The sequence below is a fragment of the Leptopilina boulardi genome, unplaced genomic scaffold (genome assembly GCF_019393585.1).
Source record: "Leptopilina boulardi isolate dan_hultmark-lab unplaced genomic scaffold, ZJU_Lbou_2.1 LbouV2_130, whole genome shotgun sequence".
In the NCBI taxonomy this organism is placed as follows: domain Eukaryota; kingdom Metazoa; phylum Arthropoda; class Insecta; order Hymenoptera; family Figitidae; genus Leptopilina; species Leptopilina boulardi.
Window position 1 is genome coordinate 254,818 of NW_026137675.1, and position 24,710 is coordinate 279,527.

The following is a 24,710-nucleotide window of genomic DNA, read 5'->3' on the forward strand; positions in this document are numbered from 1 at the left end:
TAAATATGAAAATTTTTTTGGTTTTTTAATTTGGAAAAAAAAATTTTATTGTAATTTAGAAAATAATTTTTATTTTAATTTGGAAAAGAATTTTTATTTTAATTTTGAAAAATTTCAGTTTTTTTTCATTTTGAAAAATATGAATTAAATTTCTAAATGGAATTTTTAATTTGTTTTTGTTTTATAATTATTTTTTAAGGAGAAATTTTTTTTGTGTAGATGAGAAAAAAAAGTGTTTCTGTAGTTTTCTCTCATTTCTTTTTTTTTTTTTTTTATAATAAAAGTTTGTTAATGTTGATTTCTTATTGGTCAGTTTGTGCAACCCAGGAGTGATGAACAGTTTCGTGATGGTTTGGTAAGTCCTTCTCTAAGGCTGAGCTCTCTTGTAATATACAGTTTTGTGTGCACAAGTCTTCACTACATATATATAGATACAATTTTTTTTCTCTATACTATTTTTATTTTTTTAATTTCTCTCTCCCTTTTTTTTTCTCTCCATCGTAGAAAATATTTCAAAAGTAAACTCGAGATAAATAAAAATTGATTTTTCCAATATTTTCCAGTGACATATTTCGAGTTCAGTGACGTTGTTCGATTTAAAAAAAAAGGAATATATTATTTTTTCATTTCCTTTTTTCAAATTAAAATATTATTCCGAGTAAAAATAAATTTCTCTAAAAATTCACGATTTTTCAACTATTTTTATTTTATATTTAATTTGTTTTTTTTTTTAAATTTGGGAAAATTACATGAAACCTTTTTTTATATAAAAATTTTTTTTTTTGGTTATTAAGGAAAATAATTTGTTTCTGTGATTTTTTGGGGAGTTTAAAAAAATGATTCTGAAAATCGGTTATTTGTAATTGTAAGAGGAATTGAAGTCGAAATATTCGGAAAAATTTGCGATCAATGGAAACAAAAATGCACTGTAAAAATGTAGGTTTGCTTGGGTAGTAAAAAAAATAAATAAATTATTAAAAATAATATTTTCCGTTCAGGATTTGTAAATTAATTTACATTTTTCACTTAATTTCTGTTATTTTTATTTGATATTCGTTAGTTGTTATTTAAATTCAATTTTTTCTAAATTTATTTTTTTTTCTTTCGTTTATTTAATTGGGAAATTTTTTATTTTTGTTTTATTTCATATTTTTCCACTTTTTTTTTTTATTTTTTTTACATTTTTCCCCAAATTTCTCGAGTTTTCTGTGTGTTATTTCGATTGGCAAATTAATTTATTATTATTTTTCTTCTATTATTGATTAATTAGTATTATATTCTCATGGAGGAAGTATTATTTTTATTTATTATTTTATTTATGTAAAATTTATTATTTAAAATAATTTTCTCTCAAAAAAAAGGAAAAACGATAATATTTTTTGTGGGTAAAATTAAATGAATGAAATAATGAGAAATGTTAAATGTTTGCAAATTTGAAATTAAGGTCTCCTTAACGACGCGAATTATTTGAGTTTTGCCTATACAAGTAGTTAGTTAACTGAAAATGAATTATATATATATATATACATATATAATATATAATATTGTTTGGTAAAGTTTTGTGAGACAATTTTGCTTCATGGGAAATTGATATTTGTTCTCAGGAACCCGCTGGCGCAATTGGAGGAGGAGAAACGTGAACACGATAACAAAATGAAGAAAATGGAAATTGAGATGGAACAAGTCTTTGAAATGAAAGTTCGTGAAAAGCGACAGAAACTCAAGGATTCCGAAGTGGATGTAAGGGACTTTAAATTTAACTGCTTGAAAACAAAGTTTCGATATTCTTTCCTTTTTTTTTTATTTTTCATTCATTCGTTTAATCCAATTTCACACGTTTCAATGCTCAAGGCAAATTGCTCGCATTTTTATTTTAAACTTTTGTAATTAAATTGAATTAAATTTGGAAATTAAAAAAAAAAAAAAAGAATTTAATTTCAAAAGTTTGGAAAGTGAGAATTTTGAAATTGGAAAAAAAATTCAATTTGGAAATCAAAAATTTTAGATTTCTTAAAGAATTTGATAAATTAAAAAAATTTTAATTTGAGAATTTTAGACTAACATTTTTAAAAAATTCACTAAATTTTGAAATTCAATTTTTTAATATTAAAATAATAATATATTAATAATATTATTACTAATAATAATGTTACTAATAATAATAGAAAAAACTAATAATAAACTGATAATAAATAATAAACTAATAATAATTATTAATTTTAATAATAAACTTTATTTTTAAATTTTCGAATTTTTTTTTTAAATAAATTGAAAAAATTAATAATCAAAAAACTAATAATAAATAAAAAAACGAATAATAATTATTAATTCCTAATAAACTTCATTTATTTATAAATTTGCAAATTTTTTTTTAACAAAAAAATAAATTGAAATGAGAAAAATTTGAGAAAAATAATTTTCACATTGGAAATAAACAAGAAATTAACAAAAATCAATGAAAGAAAAATGTTTTTATTTGATTGAAAATTTTTAGCTTCAACGAAGGCACGAGCAAATGAGACGATCGCTGGAACAACAAGTTCGTGAATTAGAAGAAAAGCGACGAACATTCGAAGCTGAAAAACAGTCCTGGGAACAACAGACGGGACACAGTATTGAAGAATTACGCAGGCGAAGTTTAGAAGCCAATTCAAAAGAGTAAGTAATTCTTTTTATTTTTATTTTTTTCAAAAAAAAAAATTCTCATTCTCCTTGCGAATCTACCACTTTTATTTTGGTTCTCATTTTCTTTTTCTTTTTTTTTATATAAACAAATTCGCACATTTTTGATAGATCCACTCACTGTCTTTAAATTAGCCAATATCCTCTGGGTTATTTTTTCATATTTCCATTTTATTTACTATTCTTTGGTATAATTCGATATTTTTTTTTTTTTAAGTAAAACGGGGAATTATGAATTTAGTTGGATATGGAAAAATATCGATTTTTTTTTTAAGTAGAAATGGAATCTTTCAATTTATTAAGTAGAAATGAAAAATTGTTAATTATTTATTAGGTAAATTATTTTATTTCTGATGATAAATAATTTAACAATTATTTGGAGAGAAGAAAATTGTTAATTATTCTTTAATTATAAAGAATTATTAATAATTTAATTTCGAAACACGTGAATAAGTTCTAAAATTGAATTTTTATTTAATGTCGAATTTCATTGAGATATAATTTTCATTGATCCGAATTTTATTTTTTCGAATTATTATTTTGACGAATTTTTATTATAAACAATTTTTCTAACAAAAAATTCTAATAGAATTTTTATTTATTTGAATTTTCATTTGTTGGAATTATTTATTTATTCGGATTTTCATTTGTTGGAATTTTCATTTCTTCGAATTTTCATTTGTCAAAATTTTTATTTGTTCGAATTTTCATTTGTCGGAATTTTTTATTTATTCGGATTTTCATTTGTTGGAATTTTCATTTGTCACAATTTTTATTTATTCGAATTTTCATTTGTCGGAATTTTTTATTTATTCGGATTTTCATTTGTCAGAATTTTCATTTCTTCGAATTTTTATTTGTTCGAATTTTCATTTGTCGGAATTTTTTTATTTATTCGGATTTTCATTTATCAGAATCTCGAATTTTCATTAAAATTTAATTTTATCAAATTCATTTCAATGAAAAATTATATAAAAATTCAATTAAATTTGAAAATTTTCAATAATTCTTAAGAATTTATTCATGCGTCCCTTTTTGATTTCAACGAAGGTGATTAATTAAAATTATATACAGTGATTGAGTGAATCAATGGAGTATCATTATTTATTCGATGGAACTCTTAATATTTTACATTTTCATTGGGGAGTTAATTAATCAAACTTCATTATAATATTATTAAGAGCGGGTGATTGGTAAAGCTTTGTAGATTTTTTTTTTCTAATTAGAGGAAATTGCTAATTATTAATTAATTAACGATTGATGGGTTCTAATTTTCTCTTATGTAGAATAAATAGAAGGGAGATTTTTTTGTTTATAAAGACAATTTCTTTTTAAATTCACTTGTTTGTATTTATGAAAATTATTTTCTGATTTATTTATTTTACTATTTATTTTTCTTTTTTGGGTTCTTTTTTTATTTTTTTCTTTTCCCACTGTATTTCTCTTCCCTCCACATCGCCCTAAAAAAAAAAAAAATAATTTTGCGTGTAAGAAAAAACTGTACGTAGACGTACAAATGTCAGGTGAAAAAAAAAGATTGCCGGAAAGTAAAATAAAAAAAGACGATAAAACTTTTTTTTAATTTTGTTGTTTGTGCGTTCGTTTGTTGTTTCTTTTTTTGCTTTTTAACAATTTAAAATCGGAATAATGTATTTAGCGCGAGCTTTTAATGAATTTTTTTTTTTTTTTTCTTATTTTTGCACACACACACTCTCTCTCGGAAATGTCAGAACGACGCTTCCTGACATTTCACGTCTGCCTGCAGCTTATTTTGCCGATATGTGCGCGCTTTTATTGCTCACGATAAAATTTAATTTCAAAATTTTTAGAATTTAACATTTTTTTGACGTGATAATATCAGTTTTTTTTTCATTTCTATATATAGATATAGGAAAATATATAATTGATGTTGTGGTTTAAAAATGTTTTTCTTTTTTTTTTTAATGGTTTTGAATGTGTTATTTATTTTCAATTTTTTTTTTATTTTCAAAAAATTAATTTTTTTTTTCTCAAAAAAATTTAGTTTATTTTTATTAAAAGAAATTTTTTGATGGAATTTTTCTCTTCAAGCATGCAGATAATTTTTTCAATTTGCAAAAAAAATTTCCCTTTTTTTGGAAGTAAAATTGAAAATTTTTTTTTTCTTCATTGAGGATAATTGAGAAATTTTATTTTTTTGTATAAATAAATAAAATTTTGTGCTTTTTTATCAGTAAAATTTGAAAAAATTACTTTTTCACCTAAGGATAATTGAGCAGAAATTTTATCTATTTATTTATAGAAATAAATAAAATTTCTACTTTTTTCTGCAGTAAAATTTGGAAAAATTTCTTTTTTACTTGAAAAATTTTATTTATTTGTATAAATAAATAAAATTACTGCTTCTTTTTTGCAAAAAAAAAAAAAAATTGAAAAAATTTCTTTTTTAAATTGAGAATAATGTTTTTTTTTCAATTTTTGCTTAATTTTTTTGTGTCCAAAAAATTTGTTGTTTGTTGATTTTGTATGAAATTATTGTTCGTTTTTGTTTTTTATTTGTTATTCTTTTTTTTTCTTGAATATTAAATATTTTTGTTATGAAATTGAAATGTTTTTAAGACACTGATATTATGTCGTCTTTCAATGGATTGCAACAGAGCTGGGCACTGTCGAGGTTTTTTTCTCGTAAGTATCCCCCTGAACTTTGTACCAACAAATCAACTTTTTTTGAGAATTTTGATTTTTTTGAGTGTTCGAATGTTTTTTTTTCTTGATTTGTATTTTTAATTAAAAACAAATTCCTTTTTTTCAAAAAAAACGTATTTCTTATTAATAATTGCAAAATAAAAATTAGAATATTTAATTTTATAAAAAATTAAAATATTTTTATAATTAAAATAATTATAACAATTTTATAATTAAAAAAAATTATTTTTATTATAATTAAAATATTTTTATAATTAAAAATAATTATTTTTATTATAATTAAATTATTTAGTTTTAAAAATAATTAAAATATTCAATTTTATAAATAATTAAAATATTTAGTTCTATAAATAATTATAACATTTTATTATTTAAAAAATGTTTATAGATTGAAATTAATAATTTTCAAATTGAGTAAAATTAATACGAAAAATGGGACTTTTAAATAATTAATTATAATATCAAAACTATTTTAAAAAATCACTATTTATTTTTTTTAATCCCGTTTACTTGTTAAAATAATATAAATAAATAAAATAATTAAATATATAATAATAATAATGAGTTAAATTTTTTTTTTAGTTAAATAAAATTAAAATTATCAAATAATAAGAAAATCAAAATTAATGATAGAAAAAAAATTCGTGATTCTCAAAAAAGGAATTTGGAGGTACTTAAGTTGAAAAAAAAATAATTTTTTTTTAAATCAGTAGCGAGCATCGTGTATTTTTTTTTGTTTTTAAGTTTTCTCCTTTCAATTTTTTTTCTCTTTTATTTTGGAATGGATGTCCAGCTCTGGCTCATGAAAAAAAAAAAAAAAAAAAAAAAATCATGCAAGTGCTTGCTGCTTGGCTGCGCTTGTTTGATTGTTTGTTTGTGTGTATACGAAAAAAATGGGGGTCTCCCTGATTTAGGACCGGATCCATGTCGTCCGAGGGATCTGGAGGTGGCGGGGGTACAATGCGCGGTTCCCGAGGAGGGTTTGGAAGTCTTCTTCGTCGTCACACCAGTTTCAAATCACCTCAAGAGAGTCCCACACACACACTACAGCTTCTCGTACAGCAATCTCGTACAGAATCGTAGAACATGACAAAAAAAATAAAAAAAACAACAAAATTCAAAATAAAATCCTACAGGATTCTTCGCTTTTTTTTCAATTTCGAATTTCAATTTTTTTTTTTCATTTTTGGAAAATTTTTGATATTGACGTTGTTTAATAAACAAATAAACAAATTCATTTTTTTTTTAATACAAAAAAGAGAAATTTTTTAATTAAGTAATTGAAAGAAAATAGTAAATAAAATTAAAATCGAGAAAATGACCGAAAGGAGAAAAATTTACAAAAAAAAAAAATTAATGTAATTTAGGAATTAGGAGAGAAAAAAATTAACAAAATTTGAAATTGTTTCATATTGTTTAGAAAAGTATTTTCGGAATTTAAAAAGTTGTAGTAAATATTCAAAAAATGTAAATTTAAAAAAAGAACCAAATTCTAGAGACAATAATTTTTTTTTTTTTTTGAGGGAAATTAAAAATTGTTTTTTTTTGTTTTTCATTTAAAAAAAAGGAAAATTTCGTAATGGGTAAAAGGGAAAAAAAAATAATTTAAAAAGAAATTGAAAATAAATAAAAATAAAAGAATAGTATAAACAGAGATATTTATTAAGATAAATTTTCAATTATAAACACCAAAAACCAAAAAAAAGAAATTACAAAAGTAGATTAATTTTTATACGAAGAACCCTGTAAGAATATTGTATTTAGTTTCTAGTTAACTCGTAATTTGAAAATTTTTGACTAATCAGTATTTTTATGGCACAATTTGGATAAATAAATAAACCTCTTTTTTTTCGTAATTTTGCACTTTTTCAGCAATTTGCGAATTAATGTAACGAACAATGTAGTGCTTATTGAAATAACAATTTGGAAATAACATTTTTTTTTCATTTAGAATATTGTAACCTCTGAACAAGCTGTCGAATTCTCATTTATTATTTTTTTTTTTTTTTTACTAAAAATTGAGTCAATTTTTCAAAATAGAATCTCAAAGACAAAGGCAGCTTGACAAGAGGAAATCTCAGCTATTTAACATTTAATAATAATAGTTATAAACAATGTTGATTTTCATGATTAAAAAAAAAACAAAAATTGCGCAAATAAAATATAATGCTTTCATTATACATTATTTTTTTTACTAACCATCATTATTTTTTTTAACCTGCAAAATTTTTCAGCAAGGAGTCAAGAATTCTAATTATTATTATTATTGTCCAGTGTTCATTTTTTTTTCAAGTACAAATTAGTCAAAATTTTAGTAATTAAGAGTCACTTTTTTCATTAATTGGGAATTTTTTTTTAAATTGTTTTTTTTTTTTCATAAAAAAATTCATTAAAAAATGCGTGTATGTGATTGCTGCAGAAAGAAAAAAAAGGTAAAATATTTTTTTTCCATTTTTAAATGTTTACATGAAACAAATATTTTAATAATGGTATTTCGAGAAGAAGACAATGGTTGTAAGGTTTATATAAAGATTTAGAATTTTTTTTGTTTTTTTTTTCAAATCAGGCATGAAATTTTCATTCTTTTTATAATTCAAGTGGATTTTTTGGCATGTTGTTTTCCAAAACTTTGTCAGCATGAATTTTTGCATTTTTTTATATTGCAAGATTCAATAATTTGTGAAATAATAAAATTGTTCTATTTTTTTTTCGAAAATTGAAAAAAATCCCCTTTTTTTTATTATTTGTCTCGATTTTATTTAATGTTTTTTTTTTTTTTTTTTTTTAAACATTTTTAGAAAATTTTTCCATTTTTTCAAGATTTTTTTCTCCTTTTTCGAAAAATTATTTTTTTGCCAAATTAATTCTATTTTTTCCAAAAAATTGCTTTTTTTTTGACAAAAATTCTTTTTTTCCCAAAAAAAATTGTTATTGACTAAAATTATATTTTTTTTTAAGTAATTTAAAAAATTGCATTTTTCCCCTCTTGGTGTTGGTTGTAATTGTAACTTTTGTATAAATGTTGATAAAAATATCCAGTAATTATTTTTTTCGCTTTCAGATAATAATTATTCCTAAAAAATAAAGTGAGGTCTATCAAAATTTCCTTCTAATCCTCAAAAAAAAAATTAATTTCATCAATATTCCTCTTTATTGTTTTGTTTTCTTTTTTTTTAATTTAAAAAAAAGGAAAAAAAATTTCCGGAGATTATTTTGATTTCTCCTTTCAGGGCCGTCGATGGCAAGGACAAAAAGAATAAGAAGAAGGGCCTCTTTTAATCACATAACGAGACAAAAATGATATTTACAAAAAATCAGATCACTTCTAGTTCAAAGAAAAAAAAAAGAAAAATAAAAAAAAAATCGAAAAATAATAATTATTAATAACTGCTGCCAGATTTTCTGATTTTTTCTTCCCTCGTTACGACGTCCAGAACTGACTTCCATTCTTCGATTTCGAAAATAAAAAAATTCAAAAAGGAATTTTCAACAAATTTTGTCGCACAATTCGAAGAAAAAAAAAATTTTTTTCATTTATAATTTTTGTGATTTTGAAAATTGACAAATTTTCGAATTTTCTTTTATGCATAATTGAAAAATTTTCAAACATTTATTTCGAAATGTTTTATTTTCCCTAATGTTCCTTTTAGCAATCTCTTACAATAATAATTAGTTTACAATTGACAATTCAACGTACAAATATTTATATATATATATATATTATACAAAAAAAAACAAAAAAATGGAAAAAAAAAATTTTATTTGTATTTATTTTAAGTCTGGAAAAAGCGAGGTTTTTTTTTAGAAAAAAAAGATTATGCGACTTTTTTTTCAAAAGCTTCGAAAATAATCGTTTTTTTTTTTTTTTTAAATAAACGAATCTTTTTTATATGTAATATATATATAATAATAATAATATATCAAAGCGTAATTTGCTCACAAGAAAATTTTATTATTGTGACGAGACGAGAAATGGCGAAATTCGATTAATGTCGTTGATCGCAGGAACGAATCACAAAAAAAATAATAATAATAGAGCGCAGTGGCCATAATATAGAGAAAATAACGCACGAAAAAAAAAAATTATCTAAGATAAATAAGTAGAATTTAAGATTTCGAAATTTGAATTAATCGCAAATTCACTTTTCCAATCAAACATTTTTATTTTAAAATAGAAAAAAAAAATTTTTAATTCTTTTTTTCCACATAATTTCCAGTTTTTACAAATTGTTTTTTTTTTAATTAATCAATTTTAAATCCCAAAAATTTTAATTTTATTTTAAAAAAAAGGGATTTTTGAAATAATTATTTTGAAATTCTTTTCTAAAATCGATAATATTCGTGACGAAGGAATGAAATATAATGTAATATTTGATTGGGAAAGTGAAACGAAGCAAAAAGGAAGAGGCAAGAAGCGGAAATAGAAAGGAGAAAAGGTATATTACGAAATTTTTTTTAATGGCCTGACAAAAAAAAAAAAAAAAAAAAATCGTCTTCTTGGCCTCAACCGGATTTTTGGAAATACCATTTATATATAAATATAAATATACATATAGTTTTAGGCTAAATTTTGTGCCAAGAATATGTTTTCTAAACGCGCCCATATTATAATAGCAAAACGATTCAAATATTTTTCTCAAGTGAAATTAAAAAAAAAATTTTTTTTTACAAATATCGTTATTTTATAAATAATAAATTAAAAAAAAATTTTTTTACCATTTTTTTTCCTTAATTTCACTTGAGACATATATTTGTGAAAATCGCATGCAACATTCCTATTTTGTATGCATTTTTCTATTGTAGCAAAAATGCCTATGCGTCCATTAAACAAATTAAATTGTATTTTTCAATTTATAAAATTTTTCGTTTTTTCATTTTTTTTTTTTTTTTTTAGTGTTGAATGTCAGCAAAATTTTTTCTATCCCCCTTATAAGTAAATTTATAGAAAAAAATTGTAATTTAAAAAATTATTTTAATTTTTTTATTTTTCAAAAATTATTTACGTAATTTTTCAAAATAGTAAAAAAGTAATCAGATTCACTGCATTGTTCGCAAATTTCAAACAATTTATTTACAATTGTATTTATTCAAATTGAAAAATTAAGGTCGGCTGTTAAACTTATTTACATATTGTTCTTTTTTTTATATATATATATATATTTTACATTAAAATAAATTTTTTTTTTAATTTTTCATGTCCAAATGTACGCAAGGCACAATCGTGTTTTGATTTTTTTTTTATCTATTTATAAACGCGCTTGTTTGTAATAATAGCATTGTATGAAAAGAGGAAAGAAAAAAAAAAAAAAAAAAAAAAATTGGAGAGAAGAGACATAGAAATTATATTTTGTCGTGCCAGATAAATTGAAGCTGCCGCTGCTACTTATGGACAAAATGTAATAATTTATCTATTGTAAGTGTCATACTTATATTATTATTATTATTATTATAATTATTATTATTATTATTATTATTATAAATTGTGTATTCAGTAAATTATCTACAACACGAACCAAATGATTTTTTATTTCCTTATTAAAACCTTTTTTAATTAAATAATTATTAATTATTAATACTATTATTTTTTATTTTTATTATTATTATTATTATTATTATTTATTATTTATTATTATTAATATTATTTATTATTATTATTAATATTATTATTATTATTACTATTTTTTTTATTACAATATAATTATCATAATTAATTCAATTTTATTCCCAAATAAAGTTTAACATCGAAAATATATTAAAAAATTCAACTGCGCTGGGAATCGAACCCGAATCTATTTTTTTTAGCCGACGAAATACTTTACCAATGAGCTACAAACGAACTCAGATAAATGATATTCATTTTCGTATAAATAGTAAAAACCAACGAAATATGAATTTTTATTTTCTATTATTTTTAATTTTATTATTATTATTATTATTATTATTATTATTATTTATATTTACTATTTATTTATATATTTTTTTGTATTATTTAATAGTATAAAATAAAAATTGAAAATAATAATAGTAATTCTAAAAAAATAAGAAAAACCTATAATTTGAACTTTTTCAATTTATTTTTATGGTTAAAAAAAATTGTAATAAAAAAATTCAAAAAAAAAATAAAAATTATAATAAAAAAATTCAAAAAAAAAAAAAAGTTATAATAAAATTTAAAAAAAAAAAAGAAATTTGTATACAAATTTGTTGAAAATTGTAATACGAATGTCAAATTAATTATGAAGAATAAAAACCTTTGGACAATTTACGTTGGAATTTGAAATTTGTCGTTGGATGATGTTTTTAATGAAAGTGACCCACATATTCTAAGAAGCACGTGCTTCTCGCGTTTGTAATTGTGAGTTGAGTTTAATCTACGCACGCAGAGCGTAACGCATTCTTCCTTTCTCTCAAATATATATTTTTTAAAAAAAAAAATTTCAAAAAAAAACCGGTTTTTTTTCGCCAGGTCCTCATTTCCGGTTATCGGTGTAATAATATATATATAATATATTTAAATCCCAATTTCGATCGCATTTTTAATTTCCGATTTTTTTTTCTTCCGATGCAACTGCCGCTTTTTTAATTTGTTTTTTTTTTATTTTTTTTTTTTATTTATTATTTATTTATTTTTTTATTTTATTTATTTTTTTATTTTGTTTATTTTTTTATTTTGTTTATTTTTTTATTTTATTTATTTTTTTATTTTGTTTTTTTTTATTAAGCCAAACTAATATTTGTTTTCTCCAATAAATAAATAAAATGAAAATTATGTACAAAAATAAATTTCATTTATAAATCAAAACTTTGTAAAAAAAAAATTTTTTTTATTTTCAAATTTCAAAGATGATTTTGTTTCCGTTCATAAATTTTTCTTTTTTTTAAAAAAAAATGAGGGTATATTCAGAAATATTGAAAGAAATTTGAATAAATAAATATTAACAGTGACTTGACATCGTACAACCTTAAGTATTTTTAGCGTTGTACTTTAAATAATTTTTTTCATATGATCAAAGGTCGCATATTAAAAAAAAATTGTTAACTGAAAATGTAAAACTGTTTTCATTGAATTTTTATTTTTCTCCCATTGTCGCGGTATATTTTTAATAACAATACAAAGTCAACAAAAGGTGAAAAAATGTTGAACAGAAAATTTGTAAAAAAAGAAAAAATTTTTTTTTCAAATTCAAATAATCTTAAAAATGTTTCAATTAAATTTTTGTAAAATTTTTAATTATTTCTTTCATTTTTTTTGCCTTTTTTCTTATTTATTATTATTATTATTTTACGAGATAAAAATTTTTGTGCAAAAAATATGTAAATTAATTTACCGAAATCTAATGGCTAAAAATACATTTTTTTTCTAAAAGTTAATATTTTCATACTATTTCAAGAATAATTTTAAATGAAAACTCGTTTTTGATAATATTCAAATTTATTACAATTTTTTTTTTTTAATTTATGAAAATCGATAATGAATAATGTGTTCTGATAGTATGACTGAAAATTTAAAGAATTAAAAAACATTGTTATTTTGAAAAAAGAACAAAGTATTTTATTACGAAAAATATTTTTTTTATTGTTATTCTATTATTTAAGGTTCGAAAATATTTTTCAACAATAAAAAACTTCAAATGTTGATTAAAAAAAAAATTCTAAGAATCGATATTTACGACTTTATTTAACTGATAAATTAAAACCGAGAAAATATTTTAAATTACGAAAATTATAATTAATTATTTTCAAAAAAATTGGAATTAATAAAAAAAATTTTACCAAAAAAAAAAACAAGAATATAAAAATGAATAGTCACACGTTAACGATATTTTAATTATTTACATATAAAAAAAGAAACTTGTTTTTAAATATTCAAAAATTCCCTCTCCCAAACTCTCAACCAATGAGACGCGCGCAAATTATTCTACTACTTGCAGCAGACGACAAACAATGATTCATTGTTGTCATTTCGCTCGCAATTCACTGCTGTGCAAAACCGCAATAAAAAAAACTCACAAAATATATAAAAACCACATGATTTATTACAACCCGGTGTGGAAAAAAAAAGTATTAGACAATTTTTCATAAAGTTAAAATAATTTCACATTATATCGACATTTGATAAGATAATGTTTTTGAATTGAAAATAAAAAAAAAAAAGGTTAAGTTATTTCGTGCACGCATTGACCCTAACCCCACCACGTGTCGCGTATATTATACATTCGTTTTTGTACCGCGACAACCGGATTCTTTTTTTTTTTTTTTCTTTTCCACCAAAAGAGTGGGTATAGGAATTTATTATACACACATAAGTCCACTGGTAACTCACTTTCTGGATTCATTTCATTCACAACACTCGTCTGCTCGCGAACAGTCACACATTTTAGCCCCCCCCCCCTCGAGTATATAAGTTGAGAGAAAGAAAAAGAAAAAAAAAAAAAAAAAAAAGAGAGAGAAAAAGACGTGAGAATTTCCGTCGAAAAGAGACAGGCTCACCCAGTGACCGGAATTTTCACCTTACCCGTCGATTTTCACTTCTAACCTAAATATATACATATATTCTCATAATATTCTCAATGCCGCTAATAAACCACGCGAGTTGGTAAAAATTCTCGTCTTAAAAAAAATTTGTCACACGTGTTTTTTTTTTCAAATAACTATCGTGAAAAAAAGTATACGCGATTTTTTTTTTTTTTGTCATTTAGGGTCATTGCAAAGTTCACCGGTCAATCGAGAGCGATCTGGTTATTTTTTTGTTTTTTTTTTTTTAATACTGTGTGTGGTGACATTTGAGATCTATAAAATAACATTTTAGTGATGTCATAGTATATATAAACGAGAAAAAAAAGGCTTATAAAGAAGATAAAATTTTCCTGAAGGATTGTGAGTAAACGAAGGATGACAGTGTTCTGACCTTGTGAGGAAAAACGGTAATTTGATTTTTAATTTTATAGATAGAAAGTAGTTTTCGAAAATTTCTTTTTTTTTTTTTTTATCACATTGGAAAGTTTTTAATTGGAATTTATTTTAAAAGTGAATATTAATTAGGAATATTAAATCTAGGCATTTCTAGAAGCAGAATTTTTATTTTCATGAAGATAAAAAAATTTTTCGACATTTTTCAAACGGACCAAAATTTTCCAAAATTAATTTTCAATGTTAAATCGCTTTTTTTTACTACTGTAATCAAAATAAGTTTCTGAATAAGTAAAAAAAAAAAAAAATTATTAAAATTATAAACAATTAAAATTTTTACCTGTCTTAAATATGTGAAAAAAAATTTTTCAAAATCCAGTTGACAAATTTAAAAACAAAAAATATGTTTTTCTTCTTCTTGGAATTTGGTATTTAATTATAATTTATATTTTCGAAAATTTTTTATTTTCAATAGTTTTTTTTAATTGTTTAAATATTTTTTTTTTGGTTTATTTATAATTTTTTTTATTTACAATTTTTTAAAATTATTTATTTATATTTTTTTGTAAAATTGTTTATTTATAAAATGTTATTAAAAAAAAACTATTCATGTAAAAATTAAAAAATTATTTTATATTCCGCATATATTTCTGAGTTATAAAACTGCTGTAAAAAAATAACAAAAAAAAAAGTTACAATAATTTATTAATTTAAATAGTAATTAAATAATAACAACAATTATTATTTATTATAAATAATAATAATTACGTGCAATGAAACGTATAAATTTGAATATTAATTGCACATTATTTTTACTAAAAAAAAAAATTTAATTATTAATTATTCAACTAATTATACAATTTTAAATAAAAATTTATTAATTTTTTTTGTGTATTATTTTTTTTCTCAACGGTTTTATACTCATAATCGTATGCGGAATATTAAACAATTTTTAATTTTATATATAATATGAAAAACACATTTTTTTTATTAATATATTATAAAACTAATTAATTAATTTATAAAACAAATTAATTAATTTATAAAAAAAAATTAATTAACTTATAATAAAAATTATAACAAACAATTTAGAAATCTGTTTAAAGTAAAAAAAAATTTAAACCATAATTTTTTTTAATTAAAAATTGAAAGAAAAAATTTTATTTAAATACTACGTTTCAAGATAAAGAAATTTTTTTTTATTATGTTAGAAATTATTTTGAATTAATTGTTGACGAAATATTATGTTATAGAAGAAGTGTCATAAGTTAGATCATAATTAAAGACACATGAAGAGGTTTCAATAATTTTTTTTATGGAGTGAAAGTATCACTCGTCAAAATTTCACCTCTTATGTGAATTAAATTTTTCTTTTACTTTCATTGGCTCTTCACGAATATTTTTTTTCGTATTAAAATTATTTTTGATAATTTACAGTTGTTAATAATATAAAGTGAATATTTTCTTTTTATTGAAACAAAACAAAAAATAATAATGATGAAAACTTAATTTTATTTTAGAAATTAATTAATTATTTAATAGCAAGGTTTTTAATAATAATAATAATAATAATAATAATAATAATAATAATAATAATAATAATAGTAATAATAATACTAATAATAGTACTAATACTAATAATAATAACATATACAATAATTATAAGTGATTCGAATTTTTAAATAACAGAATTTCAAATTCACCGAATTTTCATTTGTCCGAATCATCATTTGACCGAATTTTTATTTGATGGTATGTAAAAGTCGGTAAAAATTTTTAAAAACATTTCTTTACCATCAATCGGTAAGGTAGATTTCTGTGTCGGTAATTTTTATATTTTAGTTTTTCAACAAAATTCTTTAACATCAGTCGGTAAGGTACATTTCTATGTCGGTAATTTTTATATTTTCATTTTTCGAAAAACCTTTGACTATCTGCCGGTAAGGTAGATTTACATGTCGGTAATTTTTTATATTGTCATTCTCCTAAAAAATCTGTTTTACCATCAGTCGGCAAGGTAGATTTCTATGTCGGTAATTTTTATACTTTGATCTTTTAACAAATTTCTTTACCATCTGTCGCTAAGGTAGATTTCTGTGTCGCTAATTTTTTTATATTTTAATTTTTCAAGAAATGTATTTGCCATCTTTTGGTAAGGTAGATTTCTATGTCGGTAATTTTTTATATTTTCATTTTTCAAAAAAAAAATTTTACTATCTGTCGGTAAGGTAGATTTCTATATCGGTAATTTTTATATTGTCATTTCCCCAAAAACTGTTTTACCATCAGTCAGCAAGGTAGATTTCTATGTCGGTAATTTTTATATTTTCATTTTTCGAAAAACCTTTGACTATCTGCCAGTAAGGTAGATTTACATGTCGGTAATTTTTTACATTGTCCTTCTCCTAAAAACCTGTTTTACTATCAGTCGGCAAGGTAGATTTCTATGTCGGTAATTTTTATACTTTGATCTTTTAACAAATTTCTTTACCATCAGTCGGTAAGATACATTTCTGCGTCGGTAATTTTTTTATATTTTAATTTTGCAACAAATGTATTTACCATTGTTCGATATGGTAGATTTCTATGTCGGTAATTTTTTGTATTTTCATTTTTCGAAAAACTTCTTTACCATCTGTCGGTAAGGTAGATGTCGGTAATTTTTATATTGTCATTTCCCCAAAAGCTGTTTTACCATCAGTCGGCAAGGTAGATTTCTATGTCGGTAATTTTTTTATATTTTCATTTTTTAAAAAAAAACTGTTTCACCATTAGTTTTTGTTACACAAAATGTGCTATGTAAAAAAGGTATCACCACTTTAATATAATCTTAAAACGCCGAAATTTAAACGCAAAATTAGAAATTAAAAAGAAATTTTTGGTATATATTTATTATAATAAAAAAAGTATTTTGTTTTTTTTTTCAGGATATATTTAAAATTTTAATTTCTCATCATGTGGCCCAAGGATGTTGGTATTAAGGCAATGGAATTATATTTTCCGGCGCAATATGTTGCGCAAGAGGATTTGGAAGAATTCGATGGTGTCTCACCTGGTAAATACACAATTGGTTTGGGACAATCGAAAATGGGTTTTTGTACCGACAGAGAGGATATAAATTCCCTTTGTCTAACAGTATTGAGCCGTTTAATGGATAGATATCAAATAAATCCCAAAGACGTGGGTCGTCTTGAAGTTGGTACAGAGACAATTCTTGATAAAAGTAAATCGGTAAAAACTGTACTCATGCAATTATTTGAGCCATCGGGTGCAACTGATATTGAAGGAATTGATTCAACTAATGCATGTTACGGTGGTACTGCTGCATTGTTTAATGCAATTTCATGGGTTGAAAGCAGCGCTTGGGATGGTCGACTTGCAATTGTTGTTGCTGCCGATAATGCCGTTTATTCAAAAGGTAATTTTTTTGTTTTATTAACACAATTTTTTTGTTTTAATGTTTACTACGATTTTTACTAAAGAAAAAAAATCCATTAGACTAAATTGTTTCTACGGTGTTAAAAGAACCTCTTCATTATAAATAGTGATTTTTATGTTGCGGAACCCTTAAAAATTTTGTTCCTAAATTCTCCTAAATTCTAAATTTATTAAAATCGATTCAAGGCCTGTTAATAAAAAAATAAAATTCTAATTTTTGCAGGAAGTGCAAGACCAACGGGAGGTGCTGGAGCAATTGCAATGGCAATTGGACCAAATGCGCCTCTTGTTTTTGAAAGAGGTCTTCGTGCATCGTGCATGCGACACGCTTACGATTTCTATAAACCTGATCTTCGCTCTGAATATCCCGTTGTCGATGGTAAACTCTCAATTCAATGCTACCTCAGTGCTTTAGACACGTGTTACGAGCGTTACGCGACAAAAGCAAAAAACAAAAATAATGACAATATCACATTAAAGAGTTTCGATGCAATGCTCTTTCATTCGCCCTATGGAAAATTAGTTCAAAAATCATATGCCCGTCTTGCCTTTGTTGATTATCTCAATCTAACCAAAGAAGAAGCAATAAAACGTTTTCCTGATTTACAAAAATTTCAAAATTCCAAATTAGAAACAACATATTTTGATCGTGATGTTGAAAAAGCATTTCTCGACGTGAGTAAAACGGATTTTGAAAAAAAGACAAAACCAAGTTTATATGTGGCTAATTTAGTTGGTAATATGTATACGCCATCGGTTTATTCGGGACTTGTTTCTTTATTAATTAGTAAACCAATTGAAGCATTGGCTGGTAATAAAATTGGAATATTTTCCTATGGTTCTGGTTTAGCGTCAAGTATGTATTCAATGAAAATTTCCAATGATATTGCTCAAGATTCACAATTAGCGCGAATAATTGATAATCTTAAATATGTAAAGGAACAATTATTGGCAAGAAAATGTTTAACGCCTGAGAATTATACGAGAATTCTTGATGTTAGGGAGAAAAATTGTCACGTTGTGCCGTATGAACCACAAGAAAGTATCGAGCACATGTTCCCGGGAACTTATTATCTCGTTAAAGTTGATGAATGCCATAGGAGAACATATAAAAGAGTTCCTGTGGAAAAATAGAATTTTACAAAAAAAAAAATAAAAAAAAATTGAGTAAAAAAATAGTTAAAATTTCTCCTAAATGATAAATAATTTCTCGTTTTTTTCTCTCACAAACCGATTTTCGTTGGATAAATTTAATCCTCCGAGAGGTTAAATTCATCCACACGATGTGAAAACGGCCTTATTCGAAAAAATTCGAATTTTCAAACAGTTATTACTTTAAACAATTGAAAAAGTTTCATTCAAAATCTTTTACTTTTTAGAAAAAAAAATTGGCAAATACAACGAGATTTTAAGAATATTATTTAACTTTTACGGAGTTAGTAATTTTTTTCTTGGTGGAAGAATAATGAAAAATTTGTAATTTAAAATTATTTATCGCTTAGCTACGCACCGAAAGTGCCGAATCAATATTCGATTCACATTTCGGCTTTTTTTTTTAAATATCAAAATACTAAAAATCTTCGACTTGAGAAAACTATAAAAGAAAATTTTTTAATTCAAAAATGATAAAATTATGCAATATAGACGCTGTTATCACCGTGTGGATTAAATTTTAACTTATTAAAGGAATTGGCTAAATTTGCGTCTGCGCAGAACATTCGTACGAAGATTTACGAATATTGACGAATGTTCTGCGCAGACGCAAATTTAATCCACACGGTGCAAGCGGCGTAATAGTTTAAGATTGTTAAATTTTTATTTTCTAAAATTAATTAACGAAATTAACCTTTAGTTAAATTATTTTTTTTTTTTATTAAAATCTTATTTTCTCAAACTATTGACATTAAAAAGCAAATTAAATTTTCATGTTTTTTCAAGTTACTGAAATTTTTTTTTTTTTTAGAAAAAACAAGACTTCCATTTCTCTTGTCCCCCAAAATTTTTATAATTATGCGAAAAGGTGCCTTTCTGAAAATGAAAATTTTAAATATAAGCTTTTTAGCTGGCATTTATATTTCTAATCAATATTTATATAAATATATATCTACTTTTTTATAAACAGAGAAAAAAAAATCAAAGACCAAATGTAGTGTAAATAATGTTGTTAATTTCTTTCTATTTAAATGATTTTATCGCAATTCCATTCAAGTATTCTTATTTTTTTTTCTCAATCAAAATACCTCGATCTGCTGATAAAATAGAAAGTTTTTTTTTTTAAGGTTTCTTGAAAATATTTATAAGTTTTTAATAGAAGTGTACAAAAAAAAAATATTTTACATGTTTTTTTGGTGATGGTTTTCTTAAGATTAATTATGTTAAAAAAAAATTATGTAATATTTAAAATGTTTAATAAATATGATTTGTTGAAAATTGTCGAAATTTAATTCATTCTACTTTGAACTGCAAATGCATTTTTTTTTTAATTTTCATTAAAAATTTTTAATTATTTTTAATAATTTTAATAAAGTTTTTCAATAATAATTATAAAACGTCAATATTCTGTACAATTTTTTTTTCTGTAAAAATAATATTCAACAGATTAAAAATTCTATTAAAAAAATATGATTCTAAATAATTATCATTAGCGTTTATTTATATAAGTCTCGTTTTTTTTCCTCAAGTAATAAAACTAAGAAATTTTTCTTTTCTCTTTTTTTAGATAATTGTAGGTTTAAGCACAAGATATAAATTGTAATATATTATAATTTTTTTTTTTTTTATTTCCTTTTCATCTTTACTATAAAGAGGAAAATATAAAACTTTTAGTAATTTCTGTAATTGTTTTTAGTGTGAAAAAATTTGTATTGAGCAAAAGTGTATATTTGTTATTTGTTTTTATACCTTTTTGACACCGTTAATTTTTTTTTTTTTTATATAAAATTTTAGTTGACACCACTGAGAGAGTAAAATTTAAAATTTGTGAAATTTTATTTTACTGTTTTCTTAAAAAAAAAAAAAAAAAAAAAAAATGAATCATAATTCACTGAATTCTTTCCCTCCTAATCAAGTGTAGAATTGTGGAGAAAAATTTACGGAAAAGATGAGAATTGCGTTATTCGAACAATTTTTTTTAAACCCATTCAATAGAAAGAAGAAAAAGAGATAAAAAAATTTTGTAACTGGATAGATGACGAAAATATTTCGATAAGATAATATGATATATATATATATATATATATATATATATATATATTAGTAGATAGAACAAGAGTCTTTTAAAAATTTACTACACAAAATGATAACATTGACAGCACTCAAATTTTACAATTTTCGACGATCTAAATTACTTTTTTTACTTATACCTTGCATTTTGTTATTATCATTATATTTATACAAAATAATATCAGTTAATAATTATCAAATCTACGACGACTCTGGTAAGAAAAACGAAATTATTATTCATTTTTTAAATTAATTTCCAAAAAAATAGTATTATCAATAAATATTTGATTTCAGTTATTGACGATGGATATTTAATTTGGAATTCAAAATGTCATATGCTTTCGAAAATTCCCTTTGATCCGTCAATTATGAAATTTGTAAAAAAAGAGAATTATGAAAATTGTACAAAATTACCATTGTTATCGTCAATAGTTCAAAATGAAAATGGACAAAATTTATTAATATTAAATAAAAATGAATTGAAATATTTGAATAAAAAAATTTTTTGCTGCTGGTCACCAATTATTAGACCAATTCCTAAAAAACCAATACCAGAGGAAAATTTTGATTCATCCATTACGTGAGTAAAATAATTCCTTAATAGCTAGTTAAAATTTTTTAATTTAATTAGACAAATTTTAAAAATTGACCCAAAATCTTTGATTTTCGGATAAATAAAAATTCTGCTAAACAAAAATTCGGCATATAGCTAAAAAATATAAAAATAAATTAGAGATTTAATTATAATTTAATGAGTCACAAATTATTTTCTATTTACAGAGTAGAAAAATGCATTGAATTCAATAATTCAGTCATTTTAACAAAAGAAATAGAAACCCTAATGGTTACATGCAATGAAGTAAATGCTAATCAGAAATTAAAAAAACGATCTACAATTTATAAAAATGTGCACTCAATAATAAATGTTGAAAAAATTTCAAATCGTTTTAATCATTCAATTAATGATAATAAGAAGAAAAAATTAAGTGTCTTAATATTAGGTTTAGACAATGTATCAAGATTAAATTTCCAAAGGAATCTACCAAAAACAGTTGACTATCTAAATAAAAATGAATGGCTAATAATGAAGGGTTACAATAAAATGGGTGAAAATACATTTCCAAATTTAATGGCAATTTTAACTGGACAGGGACAAGAAGAATCTCATTCAAAATGTACTCCTAATGTACCATTTGGACTTGATAATTGTCCATTAATTTGGTATAATTTTCGAAATGCTGGTTACGTTACAGCCTATGCTGAAGATGAAGCTCCAATGAGTACTTTCAATTTATTAAAGGTTGGTGTACACTCGAGAAAAATATATGCTATTAAATCAAAAGCATTTCTACTAAAGGCATAAAAATTATTTGATTTTGAAGCGCATATGCTATATAGAATTTGTAAAATATTATATAAATTCAATAGCATATATGCTTCAAAATCAATTAATTTTTATGCCTTTAGCAGAAATTCTGTTGATTCAATAGCATATATTTTTTTCTAAATCAGGATTGATATAAAAATATTTCTAATTTCCAGTCAAAATTAAAATTTTTTCCCTGGCTAAACTTTTTTAATTCTTGTTTTTTTCAGGTTGGTTTTGTCGAACCACCAACGGACTATTATCTACGACCATACATAATAGCAACGGAGAAATTATTAAAAATTCATAAAAGATTTGAATGTAATTATTGTACAGGTCCTGAATTATCAGAGGAGAGAATTATAAATTCAGCTGTTGATTTTGCAATTCGTTTAAGTGGTTTTCCATATTTTGGCTTTTTTTGGGCAAATTCTGTAACTCACGATTCAATAAATGGCCTATCGATAATGGATTTTTATATACATTCAAAATTAAAACAACTCGAAGAAAATGGCGTAATGAATGAAACAATGATTATATTTTTAAGTGATCATGGAATGAGAATGGGAGAATTTAGAAAAACATTTATGGGTTGGTATGAGGAAAGATTGCCATTTCTTTATATTTGGTTGCCAAAATGGTTTCGTGACGCCAATCCAAAAGTGCACGAGGCATTAAAAATAAATCAAAATCGTTTAACATCACCATTTGATATTTATGAAACATTACGCGATATTCTAATGAGAAATAATGGTTCAGCAAAATCAAATTCAAATTGTCCTAAATGTACATCACTTTTTAAAAAAGTTTCTATAGAACGTGGATGTCAGGACGCTGGTATACCATCACATTGGTGTGTTTGTTCAGTATTTGAAATGAAAAATGAAGCATCTGGTAAAATTGTACTTAAAGGTGCTCAAAAAATAGTCAATCATATTGAAAATATTGTCAAAAATTATAAAACAAAAACAAATATTCGTTTATGTTCAAAATTAAATTTAAAAAAAATTCATAAATTTCATCAAATTTTAAATTTAAATATTAATTCAACTAAGGAATATTATTATATGATTGAATTAACACCAGGTAATGCAAAATTTGAAGCGACAATAAATTATAACGATGTGGATTTTAGCATTAATGATAGAGAAATAAGTAGAATTGATTCTTATAGAGATAGTTCAAAGTGCCTCGACTATGGCCAAAAAAGATATTGTCATTGTATTAATTAATTTTATAAATAAAAATATGTTTTTTATATTTATAATTAAAATTCTTACCTCTTGTATTCCAATAGGCTTCTTCAAAAAGAATTTCCAAGTTTGAAAAATAACACTCGCGGTTTAAAAATTTTTCGAACACTCCTTGACCATGTGAGGAGAACAAAAATAAATTACAAAACGAACGCGGTTTTAAGTACTTCGAACACTCCCGGAATTTTTATTTAATTTAAACAATAATAGATTTTAAAATTTTGATTTGAGAATTATAAAAATAAACACGTGGTCTTAAGAAAACGATATACAATATGGCGTGCAAAAATTATGTGAAACTTGGTTGGTTACTTCCGGTAGAGAAACTAGTTTACAATTTGAACCGACCAATCAGATTCGTTATAAAATAGAAAAGGAGACAAATATTTATCACTGTCCTTTTCTAACTCATGCTTCACGTTTGCTTGTCCTTGAATGCGCGCGCATATTGCCAACTGCCGCATTTTATTGTTTTAAATTAATAAATTCAATTGCTAATTATTAACTAAATATTTAACGAATTATTAACTAAATAAATAATTATAAAATTATTAATTAGTAATTAATAGATAATTAATTAATAATTGAAATAAAATAATATTACATAATAAATTGCGACATTTGGCAGAGAAATGCGCGCGCATCGTAGAGCCAACTACTGCGATTTGTTGTTTGAAATTAATAAATTTAAATAACTAATTATTAATTCATTATTAAATTATTAAGTAGTAATTAATTAATTAATTACAATAATAAAATAATATCACATATAAGGGCTCTCTGTATGGATCAGATCAGCAGAATAAATTTTAACCAATCAAAATTTAGTCTCATGCAGCAAGTTAATATTTATGCCGTAAGAGACTCCATTTTGATTGGTTAAAATCTATTCTGCTAATCTGCTCCATTTTTTTGTCCAATTTCCACCAATCGCAGAGAGTAATTTTTAGACATAGTGGCGAAAAATGGTACTACTAAACATCTCGATAATCAAAAAAGAAGGGTTTTTTTTTAAAAAACAATTTTTTGGAAAGCAATAATTTTTTAAAAATATACCAATTTATTGAAGTACATTTTCGTCATCATCGTCAATATGAAAATGATGCACGAGGCATAAATTTGTAATTTCCAAATTTCAAATTGACAATGTTGGA

The 24,710-nt window shown here is 23.0% G+C and overlaps 3 protein-coding genes across 7 annotated transcripts in view; all 3 read left to right on the top strand.

The window, feature by feature from the left end:
* The window catches only part of LOC127291266 (septin-7), a 37,534-nt gene extending 26,650 nt beyond the window's left edge, over positions 1 to 10,884 (top strand). The window contains exons 7-11 of one of the 5 annotated variants that reach the window (XM_051320305.1): positions 314 to 355; positions 1,605 to 1,740; positions 2,495 to 2,658; positions 5,319 to 5,346; positions 8,598 to 10,884. In XM_051320305.1, the coding sequence (XP_051176262.1) occupies positions 314 to 355; positions 1,605 to 1,740; positions 2,495 to 2,658; positions 5,319 to 5,346; positions 8,598 to 8,627 (400 nt within the window). In that variant the 3' untranslated portion in view covers positions 8,628 to 10,884. Of the gene's footprint in view, positions 1 to 313; positions 356 to 1,604; positions 1,741 to 2,494; positions 2,659 to 5,318; positions 5,347 to 6,281; positions 7,548 to 8,597 lie in introns of those variants that run through there. The other 4 variants (XM_051320302.1, XM_051320306.1, XM_051320307.1 and 1 more) reach the window with 4 other exon arrangements.
* Positions 10,885 to 13,311: 2,427 nt separating this feature from the next.
* LOC127291279 (hydroxymethylglutaryl-CoA synthase 1) lies at positions 13,312 to 20,145 on the top strand. Its single transcript, XM_051320331.1, has 3 exons — positions 13,312 to 14,291; positions 17,205 to 17,695; positions 17,939 to 20,145. The coding sequence occupies exons 2-3, from the start codon at positions 17,233 to 17,235 to the stop codon at positions 18,847 to 18,849; spliced, it is 1,374 nt and encodes a 457-aa protein (XP_051176288.1). The 5' UTR covers positions 13,312 to 14,291; positions 17,205 to 17,232; the 3' UTR covers positions 18,850 to 20,145.
* An 869-nt stretch (positions 20,146 to 21,014) lies between these two features.
* On the top strand, positions 21,015 to 23,561 carry LOC127291270 (uncharacterized). The gene is made up of 4 exons (XM_051320314.1): positions 21,015 to 21,152; positions 21,232 to 21,517; positions 21,718 to 22,237; positions 22,534 to 23,561. Exons 2-4 carry the CDS (start codon positions 21,273 to 21,275, stop codon positions 23,533 to 23,535), a joined length of 1,767 nt encoding a protein of 588 aa, XP_051176271.1. The 5' UTR covers positions 21,015 to 21,152; positions 21,232 to 21,272; the 3' UTR covers positions 23,536 to 23,561.
* Positions 23,562 to 24,710: the final 1,149 nt, after the last annotated feature.